A 15,580-nucleotide genomic window follows, 5' to 3' on the forward strand; every position below is an offset into this window, starting at 1 on the left:
TTCCCTTGGATGTGTCACTCCAAAGAAGACACACCGTTTATTTTCTGTTAGCAGACAAACAAACCTGACATTTCCAGACAACACACCTACTTTTATTCACGAAACTCTCCACATCAAAACAATCAAGACATAAAAAACTAAAGTGCTTCACTATCAAAAGGTACAGCTCAGGTTTGACGCCTGTCGTTTGAAGTAACATAAGATCCAATATGGTTAATAAGGGCAAAAATTAACTCTGGAGAGATCCAAACCAACCACTGAACTACACTTCATGCACAATTATTAGGCACGTGAGTATTTTTGTGAATATGTTAAAAACTATGTTAACAGTCGTTTTCAAAATTTGTCAAGAAGTCAGATAGTGAATATATTTCTTCAACTGTGTGGTTAAAATGATAATGAGCATATAACTTGTGAAAATTAAGAACTAGGCACCATTTTAAACATTCTGTTGATTGAATATAATAATATTTACTACAACTTTTTTCAAACTTCAACAAAAACAACAGTTTTCTTTACATTTGTATTCAAAATAAAACTGTCGCCTCATGAACTGGCCTGCCTGCTCACCCAATCTCAACCTGACTGAGAACTTGTGGTCAATAATAAAGGAGATCATTTATAGTAATGGCAAGAAATACAGCTCAATGAGCCTCTTTGGAAAGCCATACAAGGTACAGCTCACAGAGTCAGCAGAGAAGTCATCAGAAACCTCACTAAATCAGTTTACAGTGACCTCTGACCCTCACTGAAAGAAAAGGAGGTTATATTGGACACTTTAGATTTGAAATGTTTTAAAGGTGACATATCACGCTTTTTTCATCAACATATATTGGTCTAAGAGGTCCCCAAAACATGTCTTTAAAGTTTATGCTCAAAAAAACACTTTGAAATCAGATTTTGGTCTGCCTGAAAAACCCTCTTCTTCAGTCCTCCTCAGAACAGTCTGTTTTCTCTCTGACCACGCCCCCTCAGGAAGTGGATGTGGCCTCGGCTCTCCAGCACGTTGATCTAATGTTTACATGTTGGCTGAATATACACGGCTGCTCACAGACCCGCGTTACTTCAACCCTCTGAATCTGATCCAGAATCTGATCCTGACGGAGAGGCGCCTGCAGCAGGACCTTTCTGAACCATTGGTCACAGATTTAGTGTTTCTTGTTGTTTTATTTGTCAGCATGTCGAAGTGTGTCTTGGTACACAGCTACCAACATGTAGCTATGTGGCTATGCTAACTAGCGCTAGCACTTATCCATGATAAATAAAAATCATCCACTAGATCTTCAAATCTGCAGACGTGGGGAGTCAACCAACCTCTGCCAGAAAGGCAGCAGGACCTTTCTGAACCATTGGTCACAGATTTAGTGTTTCTTGTTGTTTTATTTGTCAGTATGTCGACGTGTGTCTTGGTACACAGCTACAGCTATGAACATGTAGCTATGTGGCTATGCTAATTAGCGCTAGCACTTATCCATGACAAATAAAAATCATCCACTAGATCTTCAAATCTGCAGACGTGGGGAGTCAAACCGACCTTTGTGTTTATTAAGACAGCCTACAACTAGCATGCCTCCCTCCTAAGCTCCTTGTTAGCACACGTGTGCAGGGAATGAAAAACGGAGGAGGGGTTGAGTTGTATTTTATACAGTCTATGGGCTGAACAAGCTCCGAGCTCTGACTTCCTGTTACAGAGCGGATATTGTTGTTACGTAACAAAAACACGGAAGTCTGAAACGGCTCGTTTCACACACATTTACAGAAAGGTGGAGAAATCAGAACAGGGGCAGAATGGATTCTCTTCATTCTCGGGGGGTTTGTAGACAGGGACACATATTTCAGGTAGAGAACCATTAAAAAGTCCATTTTGCATGATATGTCACCTTTAAAGACATTAACAGTTTTATTTTGTACACAAATGTAAAGAAAACTGTTGTTTTTGTTGAAGTTTGAAAACAGTTGTAGTAAATATTATTATTTTCAATCAACAGAACGTTTAAAATGGTGCCTAGTTTTTAATTTTCACAAGTTATCTGCTCTTATCACCAACTTACATAATAATTTGTCACACTCATTTCTGCAGATTCTGCGTTTATTTAAAAATACAGCCGACATAATTTGAAAAGCATCATTTTAACCACACAGTTGAAGAAATATATTCACTATCTGACTTCTTGACAAATTTGAAAACGACTGTTAACATAGTTTTTAACATATTCACAAAAATACTCACGGGCCTAATAATTGTGAACGCAGTGTAAATCAAGACAAGTATTTAAATCCTCAAAGGCCTTAAATCGTCTCTCTGTGCTTACAGCTTCTTTAGAAATCAGCTAAAAGATATTTAAAGTGATTCCAGTGAGCACCGAGGTAAAGCTGTGAGCTGGACACAGGATTGTGAAGTATCCAGTCCTGGTTTTGATCTTTTTATGGGTTCATGGACGACAGAAAACAATCTGAATATCACCATCGTTATGATTTAAGATGGTAACGCTAACTTTGTACTCGTAAACTTTCTGTCCATTCCTCTAAAGGTGACAAAATCTGTTCTTAAAAGCAGCAGTATGTACAGATCAGGTGACTTACAAAACAAGTGTTATGTACATCTACATGGTGTGCTGTCAGTTAAGCAAGTGCTCCTCTGTATCTAAGAGAAAAATAACATTCTCCAGCTCTTATGATTTGTTCGAAACCCTTTCTAAAAACCAGAAACCTGAACTCTCTGCAGGAATCCGGTCCAAAATGTCTCGATCGCTCACAGTCCAGGTCCATCAGAGTCCATTCAGTGGCTTTAAAGGACTGGAAAAGAAAGTGAGCGCAGCTGCTCAACAGAATATCATCAGTGGTGGACGAAGCGGAGGTTCAGGCTGGACTCAGTCCGTGCCACGCAGACACCACCTTCTCCGGATGAGCCATCATGTCCTTCCACTGATCCACCGCCTCGGGTACCGGGCTGTCCAACCCCAGCTGGACCTGACAGACACATGAGTAACTGTAAGTTAGTGTGTACAGATCAGGATGGGAGTTCATTATCTGGAGCATTCAGGAGCTAAAGAGACAGAAACGTTCCTTAGGAGGTGGTGGAGACCAAAACAGAGCAAATAGAGGGTCCATGTTTGCTCCTATCTTGAAGAGCTCATAGTGCCCCATTACCCCTCTAGAACACTACACTCCCAACATGCAGGCTTACTCGTCATACGTAGTATGTGAGGTAGAACCTTCAGCTATCAGACCCCTCTCCTTTGGAATCATCTACCAGTCAGGGTCCGGGAGGCAGACACCCTCTCTACTTTTAAGAGTAGGCTTCAAACTTTCCTTTTTGATAAAGCTTATAGTTAGAGCTGGATCATGCTTGGACCAGCTCTTAGTTATGCTTCTATAGGCTTAGACTGACACACTGGAATCCCATCTCTCTGCCTGTCTCTCACTTTAACTCTTCCTGTCCCATTGAAGTTACTAACCATAGACCTTTCTGGAGTCCCTGAGCTCCCTTGTCTCGTAGGTTCCTCTGGATCTCTGCTGCTGTGGACGTGGTCCAGACTCCAGCTGCTACAACTACTACTATCCGTCTCCCCACTATCATCTCTCTCTCTCTTCATCTCCCTCTATCCCTCTCTCCAACACGGTAGGTCTCAGCAGATGTGTGTCTAACAAGAGTCTGGTCCTGCTGGAGGTTTCTGCCTGTTAAAGGAAGTTTGTCCTTGCCACTGTAACTTGCTAAATGCTGCAAAGTGCTCTGCTCATGGTGGATTAAGAGGAGATCAGACTGAGTCCTGTCTGTAAGATGGGACTGGATCTGATCCGGTCTTGATGTTGGGTCTTTGTTAATAGTAGAGCATAGAGTACGGTCTAGACCTGTGATTTGGCACGTTATAAATAAAGATTGGTTGATTGATTGATGTTTAAAACTGATTGCTGAGCACTGCATCAGATTAAAGTTCTCATAAAAAGCCTTGGTGTTGGAATAACTCACCTGTCCGAGACATTGTTTCCTCCTGACCGAGCTGCGGCTGTAGAGTTTGACGGACAGCGAGCAGTCGTGGTCCAACGCGGCCAGGAGGAAGTGGAAAGTCTCCGCCCACCGACACTGACCCTTTGAGGCCTTTATCACTCGAGTCTTCTTCTTCATCACCACGCGCCCCAACTGGTGCATCTCAGCTTTGACAAAAAACGCTTCAGAGAGGAAGAAGAGGAAACACATAAGAACCAAGTCACATCATGTCAAAGTCCACTCTCAGAGATACATACCTTGTGTGAGTGGAGTGAAGGAGGCTGGGAGGTTTTGAGCGGCGAGGACTTGGAGCTGGATCCGTCCGTTTACCGGCTGAAAGCAGGTTGTGAGATTGAGCTCAGCGTGGCACACCTGAAAGAGTTATTTCACTTATTTTAGATTCTTAAGATTCATTTTAAAGTTATTATTCAGGAGGATGGAGCACTTTCAAAATCAAAGACACAAAGAGCTTCACAAAGGCAGTGACATAAAACAGCAAGGTCATGAAATCAAAGCAAAAACACGATGGAAACTAAGACACAACGTGTGTCACTCTCTGGAGTTTTTCCCTCTGGTTTACAGGAAGCAGGGCAGCGTTTGAGCTTCTGATGCAAGGGGGTTTTGATTCCAGGAATGAACTCGACCAGCGTCAGTGTTCAAAGACGAAACATTTATCCTCAAGTTTCATCACAACTGGGCCGGCACTTTGGCAGCTACAGGCTTTCAGAGTTTGACATTTTGACCTTTAATCACGGCGCTCTCTGAACAATCGTTGTCGGACAGCTGTTTGGTGTCAGTCGGAGCGACACTGGAAGAGCTTTTGTGTGTTTAAAGCTTCAACACACTGACCTTTAATTATCTGCCCTAAAAGAAGGTGATTTTTCTTAAAGGAGCCAGAGGAACATATAAGTGCATCAGCTGTGCAGGTCTGACATCAAACCAGCATTATTTTGACCTCTAATACAGCTCCCCATTAAAGTTGTATTTTATCAACGTCAGGAGAAGGTGGAGAGATGTTTCTGTAATTTGGAGAAGAGATGAAACATTTGATTTAATTTTAAAAGGGAAAAACCACACTGCAGATCAACACTGAACTAGTTCATAGTCTCCAGAGGATGAGCCTCACAACTTTGGTGGTAGTCTGACTTGACCTCTGAAGACAAGCATGTTGGTATCTTTAGGGGTTTTTAAGAGTCATCTTTGAGACAAGTTAACTCTAAATTTTCCACCTCATGATCCCCAGAGGATATCTACTTCATATGACTTCTGAGATCCCTGGCTGTCCTCAAGCACTATTAGCACAACACTGGATACATTGACATGTATGGTCCCCAGAGGAAGTATCCCAATAGTTGGCTTTACTCATGCAACAACATGAGAATGTTTTTTGTGGTTTTCAATTGATATCTCACAAAATACTGGATCTACATTTGGTAGAGACATTCCTGGTCCCCAGAGGATGTATCCCAATATCTGGTGTTTTTGTATTCCCATCATGACGATGGTTTTTGGTTGTTTTGGGGATAATGGTTCGACAGATATTGGATGTATTGGCATTTAAAGGTGACATATCATGCAAAATTGACTTTTTAATGGTTCTCTACCTGAAATATGTGTCCCTGTCTACGAAGAATGAAAAGAATCCATTCTGCCCCTGTTCTGATTTCTCCACCTTTCTGTAAATGTGTGCTGAAACCAGCCGTTTCAGACTTCAGTGTTTTTGTTACGTGACAACAATATCCGGTCTGTAACAGGAAGTCAGAGCTCGGAGCTTGTTCAGCCCATAGACTGTATAAAATACAACTCAACCCCTCCTCCGTTTTTCATTCCCTGCACACATGTGTGCTAACAAGGAGCTTAGGAGGGAGGCATGCTAGATTGCAGATTCTGGATCAGATTCAGAGGGTTGAAGTAACGCGGGTCTGTGAGCAGCCGTGTATATTCAGCCAACATGTAAACATTAGATCAACGTGCTGGACAGCCGAGGCCACACCCACTTCCTGAGGGGGCGTGGTCAGAGAGAAAACAGAGTGTTCTGAGGAGGACTGAAGAAGAGGGTTCTTCAGGCAGACCAAAATCTGATTTCAAAGTGTTTTTTTGAGCATAAACTTTAAAGACATGTTTTGGGGACCTCTTAGACCAATATATGTTGATGAAAAAAGCGTGATATGTCACCTTTAATATGGCATAGCTTGTCATAGTCCCCAGAGTATATATCTCAATGACTGTCTTTTCTGTGTCGCAATGATGGGGTTGGTTTTTGTGGTTTTCAGTATAATATCTCAGCAAATATTGGATGGATTTCCATTGAATCTGGTATAGACATTCATGGTCCCCAGGGGATGTATCCCAATGGCTAGCTTTACTCTTGCCACAGTATGAGGCAGGTATATTTGTGGTTTCAGTATAACGTTGAGATGTATCCTAATAGCTGGCTTTTTTTTTCTTCAGCCCCACCATGAGGTTGTTTTTGTGAATTTCAGTAAAAATAGTTTGTTTGAGGAATTCAACCTGCAAAGCCCGTGACGTCAGCTTCAAAGACCCGCTGGTGTGGCTGCAGACTTTTCATTTTGTTGTTTGATTTATCTGAGAGTGTAATCGTCCCTGCATCTTTTTTAAAAACTGCAATTTCCAAGCTCCAGACTTCCACGAGCGCAGCCGTCCTGCCTCTTAAGAGCCTTCGCCGAGTGACGGTGATTTGGACAATTTGAGCCTTTTTTACCTCCAGATTGGTTAAAGTCACTCTCCGAATCAAATCGGTCCTCACAGAGCCTAATGGTGATTCACTGACTGATCCTCTGAGTGCAGAAACAGTTCACATTTTACTTCCCCTGGCCAGACGAGCATCCATTTATCAACAACACCACTCTCTGTCGCTGACATGCTTTGAGGTTTGACCTACTTACCACGTCTTACATTTCCAGAATCGGCACTCCGACTCCTTCTCTACGATAAAAAGCCTGTTTCCAGATTTCACTCCATAATGAATCTCCTTTCTCTTTCGCCTGTGATTATGCAACAACGTTAACCCGACTCAGTGTCAATATTATCCTGTGAGGGCCAAGATTACAGCTCCTACCAGCGTGCAGAAATCCATCATGGAGACGGTTTTATGAGGTACACACGGTGCCAAGCTCTTATTTACTGTGCACATACAAAAGGTGATAAAAGGAGGCAGCAAACAGAGGAAGGAAACATCGGGAGGAAAGTAGTGAAAGCCTGGGATGTTCCCACAATGAAAGTTTGTCCTTTTAGATGGAGCAGCTGGACTTTTGGTGAAACAACATCAGGGAACCGCTACAACCCAGAACATGTCTGAGCCAGTTTGATCATCCAAGTTCAGATTCTACTCTGCTCAACTAAACAAGACACAAACAGGTCAGAACTGAGACCTTCACTATCTGGACTTCTCCTCCACTTAGGTCCAGACTCAAACAGAAAGCCCCACCTCTTGATAAAGGTTATTCGGGTTGGTCTTGTGAGGACAGAACCCCCATACTTGTGCATTATGAACACTCACAGAGGACTTGGATCGAGGGCTGAGGTCCAGCCAGTGCTCCGTCTCCTGAGCCCCGAGCTGGCGTAGAGAGAGGACGCACTCCGCCACCGTGCGCTTCTTGTTGCCGTGCGTCTGCAGCCTCAGCACCAGAGCACTGCAACGCAGCTGCTGGAGACGCAGTGCAAACACGAAGGTCTCCATGAAGGACACGTCCTGAAGATGAAGAGGGAGCAGGAAGTTTATATCACGACTCATTCAGGGATGATACATCCATGTGATGAGGTGTGGAGGCTTCACCGTTACCTGACTGTACTCCTTGATGGAGCTCTTGAACTGTATGGGTTTGGGGACGGTGATGATCCCTTTGAATCCGACCTTCTGTTGTTCTGCTCCATCAGGAGGAAGGTTCAGCTCTGAACACTGATAATGAAAGATTAGAAACACTGTGTGAGTCAAGGTAGGCAAAGAGTCTTGCAGGACTCTTACAAATAGTGACCCTGCAAAATCTCAGCTTTTGCAAAATCTTGAAGTCAGTAAGTTGGTCCAAAGTGTCTTCAGATGCGATTGTGTCAGACTTTCAAACTAAGAACAATGGTTTAATTCATATGAAGCTCTTTTGTTGGCAGCATCAGGGTCAGTCCTGCCTCTCCAAAAACAACCTTTCCCTCCTGCCTCCCCGAACCAAAGTTAACAGAGCGCTGAGGGTCTCTAACAGAGCCCTGTGTTCTGCAAACACAGAGGCACCATTGAGAAGGGCTGCAGAGGAGCACAATGGATCTTTTTGTGTTTCCATGCTCGCCTCTCCTCTCAGCGTGTCACCTTACCTGGACCAGAGTGATCCACACCTGCTCCAGAGTCTCGTGGTAGCTCAGCTGGACGCACACTTTCCCCAGGTCACGCTCGTCCCCGGACAAAGTGATGGAATCTGTGATGTTGGAGCGAGAGAGCAGCAGCATTAGTATCAAATATGGCTGTTAATGCATTAACCACAATAAAAGGAAGGTTGTTAGTTACCTAAGCTGCTCTCGATGGAGCCAAACTTGGGGGAGGGAGAGCTGCTGTGGACGCTGGTGAGCGAGTCGAAGTGCTGCAGGTGAAGCCAAACACAGAGAGGGATGAAATGATCACTGCATTACCTGGATTGTAACATCATTAATCAATGTACTGAGAGGAACTGGAAAGTTTTGCTTGATTAAGGTGCCAAATGAGTCAAAACTTTGACATCAGCCTCTAGGGACCATGAATGTGACCCCAAACTATCCCAATGAGTGTCTGTGCAACATGTGGTAGATCATGGGATTCAGGTGCTTCATCTTTGAACACCTCACCTCTCTCTGCTTCTGACGTGTTTCCCTGCACGGTATCTTCTTGAAACCTAGTTAAATTGTTTGCAGTCAGATCTATCATGCAACGACTACATACTACTGTTTGCATATAATGTTGGCAAGACAAACATTTGAGCTCACTGAGCATCAATCTTGGAAGTTAAAGACGTAAACATGACGGAGAAGTGAAGAAGAATCCACCGACAGTCGTTCTGATGCTGACGCTCAGATGAGGGCTTCTTGTTATTCAATAAGGACGTGTCTTTGTTGTGCAGGTAACACCACATCCTTCATAAAACAAAGAAATACGCCCAACTCTTCCATCGTCCTGCCTAATGCATCACTGCTTAAATACTATTAAGATAATCTGCAGCTGAGAAGCTCAACAAACAGAGGTGCATTCAGGGATGATTGCTTCAATGAAGGAAGCTCTCTTTGGGTCTCATGTCTGTTATTTTGATCTCTTTCAGAAGTCGGATGGTGGCCAAAAACACATGAAGACACAAGATACTTCACACGTGTAGCTATTTTTAAAGGAACAGGAAGGCCTTTGAGGAAACCACCTGTGTCGCTTTCTTGCCAATGTTAGATGAGAAGGTGAACACCGCTGTGATCTCTGTTTGTTCGGTCCAGGACTGAAGCCAGCAGAAGGATCAGAGTCACACGTCATAGTTTGTTTGATTATGCCACATTTGATGGATACAAAGGACAACGTGTCACAGCGCACAGCTTTAGTGGAGCTTCATTGTGCTGGAGTGTCACATTTAGACAAAGGCAAGGCAAGGCAAGGCAAGGCAAGGCAAGGCAAGGCAAGGCAAGGCAAGGCAAGGCAAGGCAAGGCAAGGCAAGGCAAGGCAAGGCAAGGCAAGGCAAGGCAAGGCAAGGCAAGGCAAGGCAAGGCAAGGCAAGGCAAGGCAAGGCAAGGCAAGGCAAGGCAAGGCAAGGCAAGGCAAGGCAAGGCAAGGCAAGGCAAGGCAAGGCAAGGCAAGGCAAGGCAAGGCAAGGCAAGGCAAGGCAAGGCAAGGCAAGGCAGCTTTATTTGTATAGCGCATTTCATACACGAGGGCAACTCAATGTGCTTTACATTAAAACATTAAAAGCATTGGAGACATTCAGACAGGCATAAAATAACACATAAAACAGAAAAGAAAAGGAAAATTAGAAATATATTAAAAATTACATTAAAATTTTAATTTAAAGTGGGTTAAAATAATCTAAGATAGGAAGGCAGTGGCAAATAAAAAAGTCTTAGTCTTTGATTTTAAAGAGGTGAGAGTTGGAGCAGACCTGCAGCTTTCAGGGAGTGTGTTCCAGATATGTGGAGCATAATGACTAAACGCTGCTTCACCATGTTTCCTTCTGACTCTAGGAACTGAAAGCAGACCAGTACCTGATGACCTCAGAGGTCGAGGTGGTTCATAAAGTAGTAGCAGATCAGCCTAAACCATTCAGGTCTTTATAAACCATCAGCAGGATTTTAAAGTATATTCTCTGACAGACAGGAAGCCAGTGTAGGGATCTAAGAACTGGAGTGATGTGGTCTACTTTGTTGGTCCTTGTTAGGACTCGAGCAGCAGCATTCTGTATGAGCTGCAGCCGTCTGATGGACTTTTTAGGGAGTCCTGTAAAGACCCCGTTACAGTAGTCTAGTCTGCTAAAGATAAATGCATGGACGAGTGACAAAGCCAAAGCTAGCAGTTTCCCCCTGTTTCCATTCTTTGTGCTAAGCTAAGCTAATTGGCTTGTTGTTGCAAAAACCCTTTTTTGGCATGAGGGGCAACAAGAGGTGGAATAAGTCCCCTTGGAAACTGATACTAGAGAACACCTCGACATTCTTAACTATGATTGGCTGTTGGCCTTGTTAGAGGCGGGGCTTATGTGAAAATTAACTATTTAGGAAGTGTAATGCTGCTGGTGTCTGTTTTTATATTAAAATGCAGGGATTTTTTTGTTTTGTTGGTATTTTAAATTGTATAAAAAATACTTCACGTCTTTTTCATGAGATGAGCCGTAGCAGAGGAATCAGGCTGTTAAATTAAATTAACAAATGAAAACAAATAATGTCTCAGTGCCAAAATGTTAAATGTATGTAAATGTAAAATGAATAGATTTTTTGATAGTCAAACAGTGTGAAGGAGTTTGCTTTCATTTTTTAATATTTACTCTTTTGTAACTTTGTGCAATTTATTTATTTATTTAATACTTTATTTAATTTTTAACTATTTATTTATTTATCTTGAGTCAGGCTCATGTAACATTTCATTTTTAATATTTTGTCAATGTTTGGACTTCAATGTTCAATCACTTCCATTTTTAATATTTTTCCCAATGCAACATCTTTTTTTTTTGCCTCGCATTTTGTCACATTTGGGCCTCCGTACATCTTTAATATTTTTATTTCTCATAAGTGGAATAAAACCTGATTTTATTTTGAATTCTAAATGGTATTTATCTTTGAATAAAATATATATTTAACTGCATAAGAATCATTAAAGAGTCGCTCCACCCACCTCTGTTTCAACCTCTAGCACTACCGTGACCCCTTTACTCCTTTAATCAACATACTACTCTGTGAGACTTGTTTGCAGTGTTCTACTATCCTGCACAGTGGAAACTGTAAATCTATATTTAGTCAAAGTTGACACAGGGTGAGAAAGGTGCTGTTTGAGAACAGATAAGACAGAGAACAGTCTCACCTGTATGTGAGTCTGAGAGCAGGAGAGATCCAGCATGGAGCTGCTCAGACGCTGGTCGCTGCCCGGCCTCAGATTCCAAACTGAAAGCAAAACATGATGAACATCAAGTTTGAGGAGCCTGTAATTATTCATGCTCAGTCTTTATCCTACATTTGGGAATTATGTGTTATGGAATGATGAAATTACCCTCTGTGATTGGCTTAACATTTAGCTTTTCAAACATGAACTCTTTTTAGATAACTCAAATAAAGTTAAAAGGAAGAAAGAAAATCAGTGTCTGTGTTTTTCTACCTGGACTGATGGGACTGGAGCTTCTGTTCTTCAGTGTGTCTCTGCGGGTGGATCCGGGCGACAGGTACTCAACCATCTGACCCCGATGGAGGCTGGACTCAGGGCTGTGGGTGAGGAAGCTGGAGCCCAGCAGCTCTGCCTTCCTCTCTGCGTACGTGCACCGAGCTGAGCCTGCAGAGAGGACGCAGGGCTGCAGGTCAGAGTTACTCTCAGTGAGTGAAAGTTAAGCTGTTCATCCAGAAACAGGATATCCTGGTACTGCTCTGTAATCAAAGGTCAGTTCATACTTCAGTAACTTCTGAACTGGGTTTAATTAAACCAGGTTGCCTGAGGGACAGTCTTTAGGAGACTGCAGGCTGCAGGCTTGGGTTGTTTTGGGTGGAGTAAGATGTGTCAACTTAACCTTTACCTTAACTAACTCCTCTGTGAGTCATGTGACCCTGTTTGAGCTGTGACATGGGAAAACTGGCTTTGGTACAATAACAAAATGTCACAATATCAAATTCTTTAACGCCAAACTTCCTGTACAGACATTTGGAAAGGAAACTTTATCATCACATCCAGGCAGCAGATTCATTTCCTGATGCAGTGGAGATTATTACTTGTCTTCAATTTTTAAGCAGCAACCTTCAAGGACTGAACTAAGTACTAACGTAAAATGCAGTTCCCCTAACGGCCACTAGAGGCTGGCTCCAAAAGTGAGTCAATTGTCATAGATAACCATATTAAAATGCATATCTTTCTATCATGCTTGTATTGGATAAGACATCTAAATAGAGACAGATAATGTGGGGAGTAGAGAGCGGGGGAAGACATGCAGCAAATGGTCAAGGCCGTGAGCAAAAACTGCAACTGGTGCAATGAGGACTGTAGCCTCTGCATATAGGGTATGCACCTAAACCGTGAGGCCAACGGCACCCCAGAAAGGCCCATAATTAAAGCAGAGATAAACAGCCCGGTAACATTTGAGTTGTGGCTTGAGTTTGAGCTCCATAACGGCATGATTACTTTTCAGTAACAGGTCAAAGCTGTCCACCTCTGAAGCTCTAAATGCCAAACTTGAAGCTTCAAAACCAAATAATGAAGCTGAAGTGCAAAAAACAAACTGCAGTTCCTGAAGTGTCCACTAGAGGCTGGTTGCAAAAGCCATGAACACCATTAGAGCCAATATTAGAGTGTCAATCTTTACAGCAGCGTCAAACATGTTTACAGCCTGGTGGTTGTAACAGTTTTGGGTGTGTAGCTCATGTTTTTGTTTGTACACACTGAACAGGGAAGATTGTTTTTATAATGCATCCATTAAGATAACATTAAGGGTTAGAATTATTCATACGATTGCATAATTAGGTGCAACGAATGTGGCCGTAATCCTTCGTTGTACTAAAAGTCCTCTGGGAAAAAGTCTGGGTGAGGTCAGGGTGAAATATTCGGCTGTCTGCTTTCATGTTTTCAAATTGTCACAGTCTAACTGGGAGAAGGACCCGGGGAAGACCGAGAACTCGGTGGAGGGATTATATATCCCGCCTGGTCTGGGTCGCCTTGGGATTCCCCAGGAAGAGGTGGAAAGTGTTCCTGGGGAGAGGGGTGTGTGGGTCAATTTTCTTGGACTGCTGCCTCCCTGACCCGACCCCGGATAAGTGGAAGAAAATGGATGGATGGAAATTGTTGGAGTGAGCTGCATGTGTGAATACAGCTAGAGAGAGTTGTCTTTGAAATGTTGAATCATGTTTGGACTTCTCTTCACTAAATCACCAGAGAGGGAAACAAAACAGAAACAGGTTCTGATTTTCAGTTTGATTTGCTGAACGTCTGATTTGGACCCAGGAAACCAAAGTGAGCCTCACTGTAGTTTCTGAACACAAGTTCTCACCCTGAAAGCTTCAACACTTCTGCAGCCGTAATGATGAGAACGAAGCGTCTAATGAGCCTAATCCTAAAGTCAAACATCAATTAAGTTAAATGAAATGATATGTTAAAGCCCAACCTTTAAATCAACACTGACATCTAGGACAGGTTTTTACAATGCTGCTCTCCACAGTCGGCGAGATCAAGTTAATTACTTTAAGATCATAAAGATACACAACATGCTGACATGCAAACACAGGGCACACAGTCAGCTGATTCATCATGTATCAGGTACGTACTCTGAGGACCAGGCTGCAGGTTGGGATAGCGGGACCCTCGAGGTTGGACGTACGAGGCCTTGAAGGTGGGCAGGACAAACGGCACCTCTCTGCCGTCAGGGGGAAGCTTGGACAGGAGGTAATCCTCTGAGACTCCCATCTTCCCTTCCTCCGGCTCCCACTCTGACACCTCCTCTTTGTTTGGAGGCATCCTCAGCGTGATCACTGGAGAGCAGAGGAAACCATCAGAAACAAAACAGTAGATTAAATGTGTCAGCTGTTCAGGAAGTCAGATTACCTTGGGTCTCCTGCTCCTGTTGCTTCATGAAGCTTTTGCAGCAGTCTTTGAGACACTCCATGGCTGCAGCTGATAATAATCCAGCACTGAAAGAGAGAGTGGAAGTCAGAGTTGACACAGTAAACAGAGCTGGGACAAACCTTTGTATTACCCAATCAGTGTGAACGCCCAGAATACAAGAACAGTGTCACACGCACACATGTGTAACAGTTTAACTCAGTTTTTAAGTCGTTTTAAGATATTTTTGGAGCTTTTAGTGTCTTTACTGAGAGAGATAGGACTGCGGACACAGGAAGGAGGGAGTCGAGCAAGGTTTCTGCTCCCAGGGCTGCAGCCTCTGCTCCAAATACATATACTATTATCAGATGACCGTGTCAGGAGAATGATATGACCCAAGAATTTTAGCCCAATCCCTCCACTCACCCCCGTCTTTCCTGATTTAGTGATCCCACAATCTAAAGGGCTCGACAAATCCTCAATCTGCAAAATTTGGACCAATTTTTTTTAAGTGCTGCTTAATTTGTGTGCAAAAACATCTCTTACGTTTGTTTAAATAATCTGCAAAAAATATTTGTATTTATTTTAAATCCTGTGTGCATCATTTTTCCATTAAAGCTGCTGTGAGGAACTTTTGACTTGTATTGATTTTGGCGCCCCCTGGGGACAAAGTGATACCTCTTAGCTCTTGTCCTGTACATGCAAAAGTAGTGTTTTGTACAAAAACATTATCCTGTTGACTTCCAACAGTCAAATTTATCACACAATTAGATTCTTTTCCATGAGAACAGTCAAATAAATGTTGTTTCTAAAGTGAGATGTCAATCATCCGGTCTGACACCGACCCCCTCACAACGGTTTCAAGCATTTAAATCATCAACAGAGCAGGCATCAGTGTTGTTGCTGATGGTCTTGTTTACTCTTAAAGGTCATGAAGAGGCATCAGTATCAGTTTCAGTCTGTTTCTCAGCCAGTTCAAAACTCCTCACAGTGCCTTTAAAGGATCATGCAAACATCTTTTTGCAGAGCTTTTAAAATAAAATAGAGATCATAAAATCCACAACTGTGCATCCATGTTTCCTACATTAGCTTCAGTTGCACAAAAAATAGCGCTGTTATGATTTTAAAATGTTTTAAAACTTTATTAAAATGCTCCAGATTTGTTTTTAAAAACTAGATTTGATGATGCAGTCCCAAACTTTGTCTCACTTACTTAAAATCTGAAATAATCCCATGATACCAAATCCATCTAATCTGGTTTACAGCGTTATCAGAATGATAGCAACATTTGGTTTACTACCCCAAGGATGTAATGATACAATACCATCCCCTTAAAGTGGCTATATTTGTAAAATTTGATTCC

At 42.7% G+C, this 15,580-nt stretch overlaps 1 protein-coding gene across 1 annotated transcript; it reads right to left on the reverse strand.

Moving 5' to 3' along the window:
* Positions 1-2,362: 2,362 nt before the first annotated feature.
* On the reverse strand, positions 2,363-14,281 carry LOC117806594 (tandem C2 domains nuclear protein). Its single transcript, XM_034675561.1, has 11 exons — positions 14,221-14,281; positions 13,944-14,147; positions 11,800-11,970; positions 11,509-11,588; positions 8,502-8,574; positions 8,312-8,412; positions 7,791-7,907; positions 7,509-7,700; positions 4,246-4,360; positions 3,971-4,170; positions 2,363-2,970 (listed from the first exon to the last, which is right to left on the reverse strand). Exons 1-11 carry the CDS (start codon positions 14,279-14,281, stop codon positions 2,860-2,862), a joined length of 1,425 nt encoding a protein of 474 aa, XP_034531452.1. The 3' UTR covers positions 2,363-2,859.
* Positions 14,282-15,580: the final 1,299 nt, after the last annotated feature.

This window comes from Notolabrus celidotus, chromosome 22 (assembly GCF_009762535.1).
Source record: "Notolabrus celidotus isolate fNotCel1 chromosome 22, fNotCel1.pri, whole genome shotgun sequence".
NCBI lineage: Eukaryota > Metazoa > Chordata > Actinopteri > Labriformes > Labridae > Notolabrus > Notolabrus celidotus.

Bases quoted from the DNA above. Each gene is read 5' to 3' on its own strand.
- LOC117806594 (XM_034675561.1), bottom strand. From the start codon at position 14,281: ATGGAGTGTCTCAAAGACTGCTGCAAAAGCTTCATGAAGCAACAGGAG. The intron at 11,971-13,943 runs GTACGTACCTGA...TCCTCTCTGCAG, and splicing joins CCTGCAGCCTGGTCCTCAGA to GCTCAGCTCGGTGCACGTAC. The intron at 4,171-4,245 runs GTATGTATCTCT...TCCTCTCTGAAG, and splicing joins CTTCACTCCACTCACACAAG to CGTTTTTTGTCAAAGCTGAG.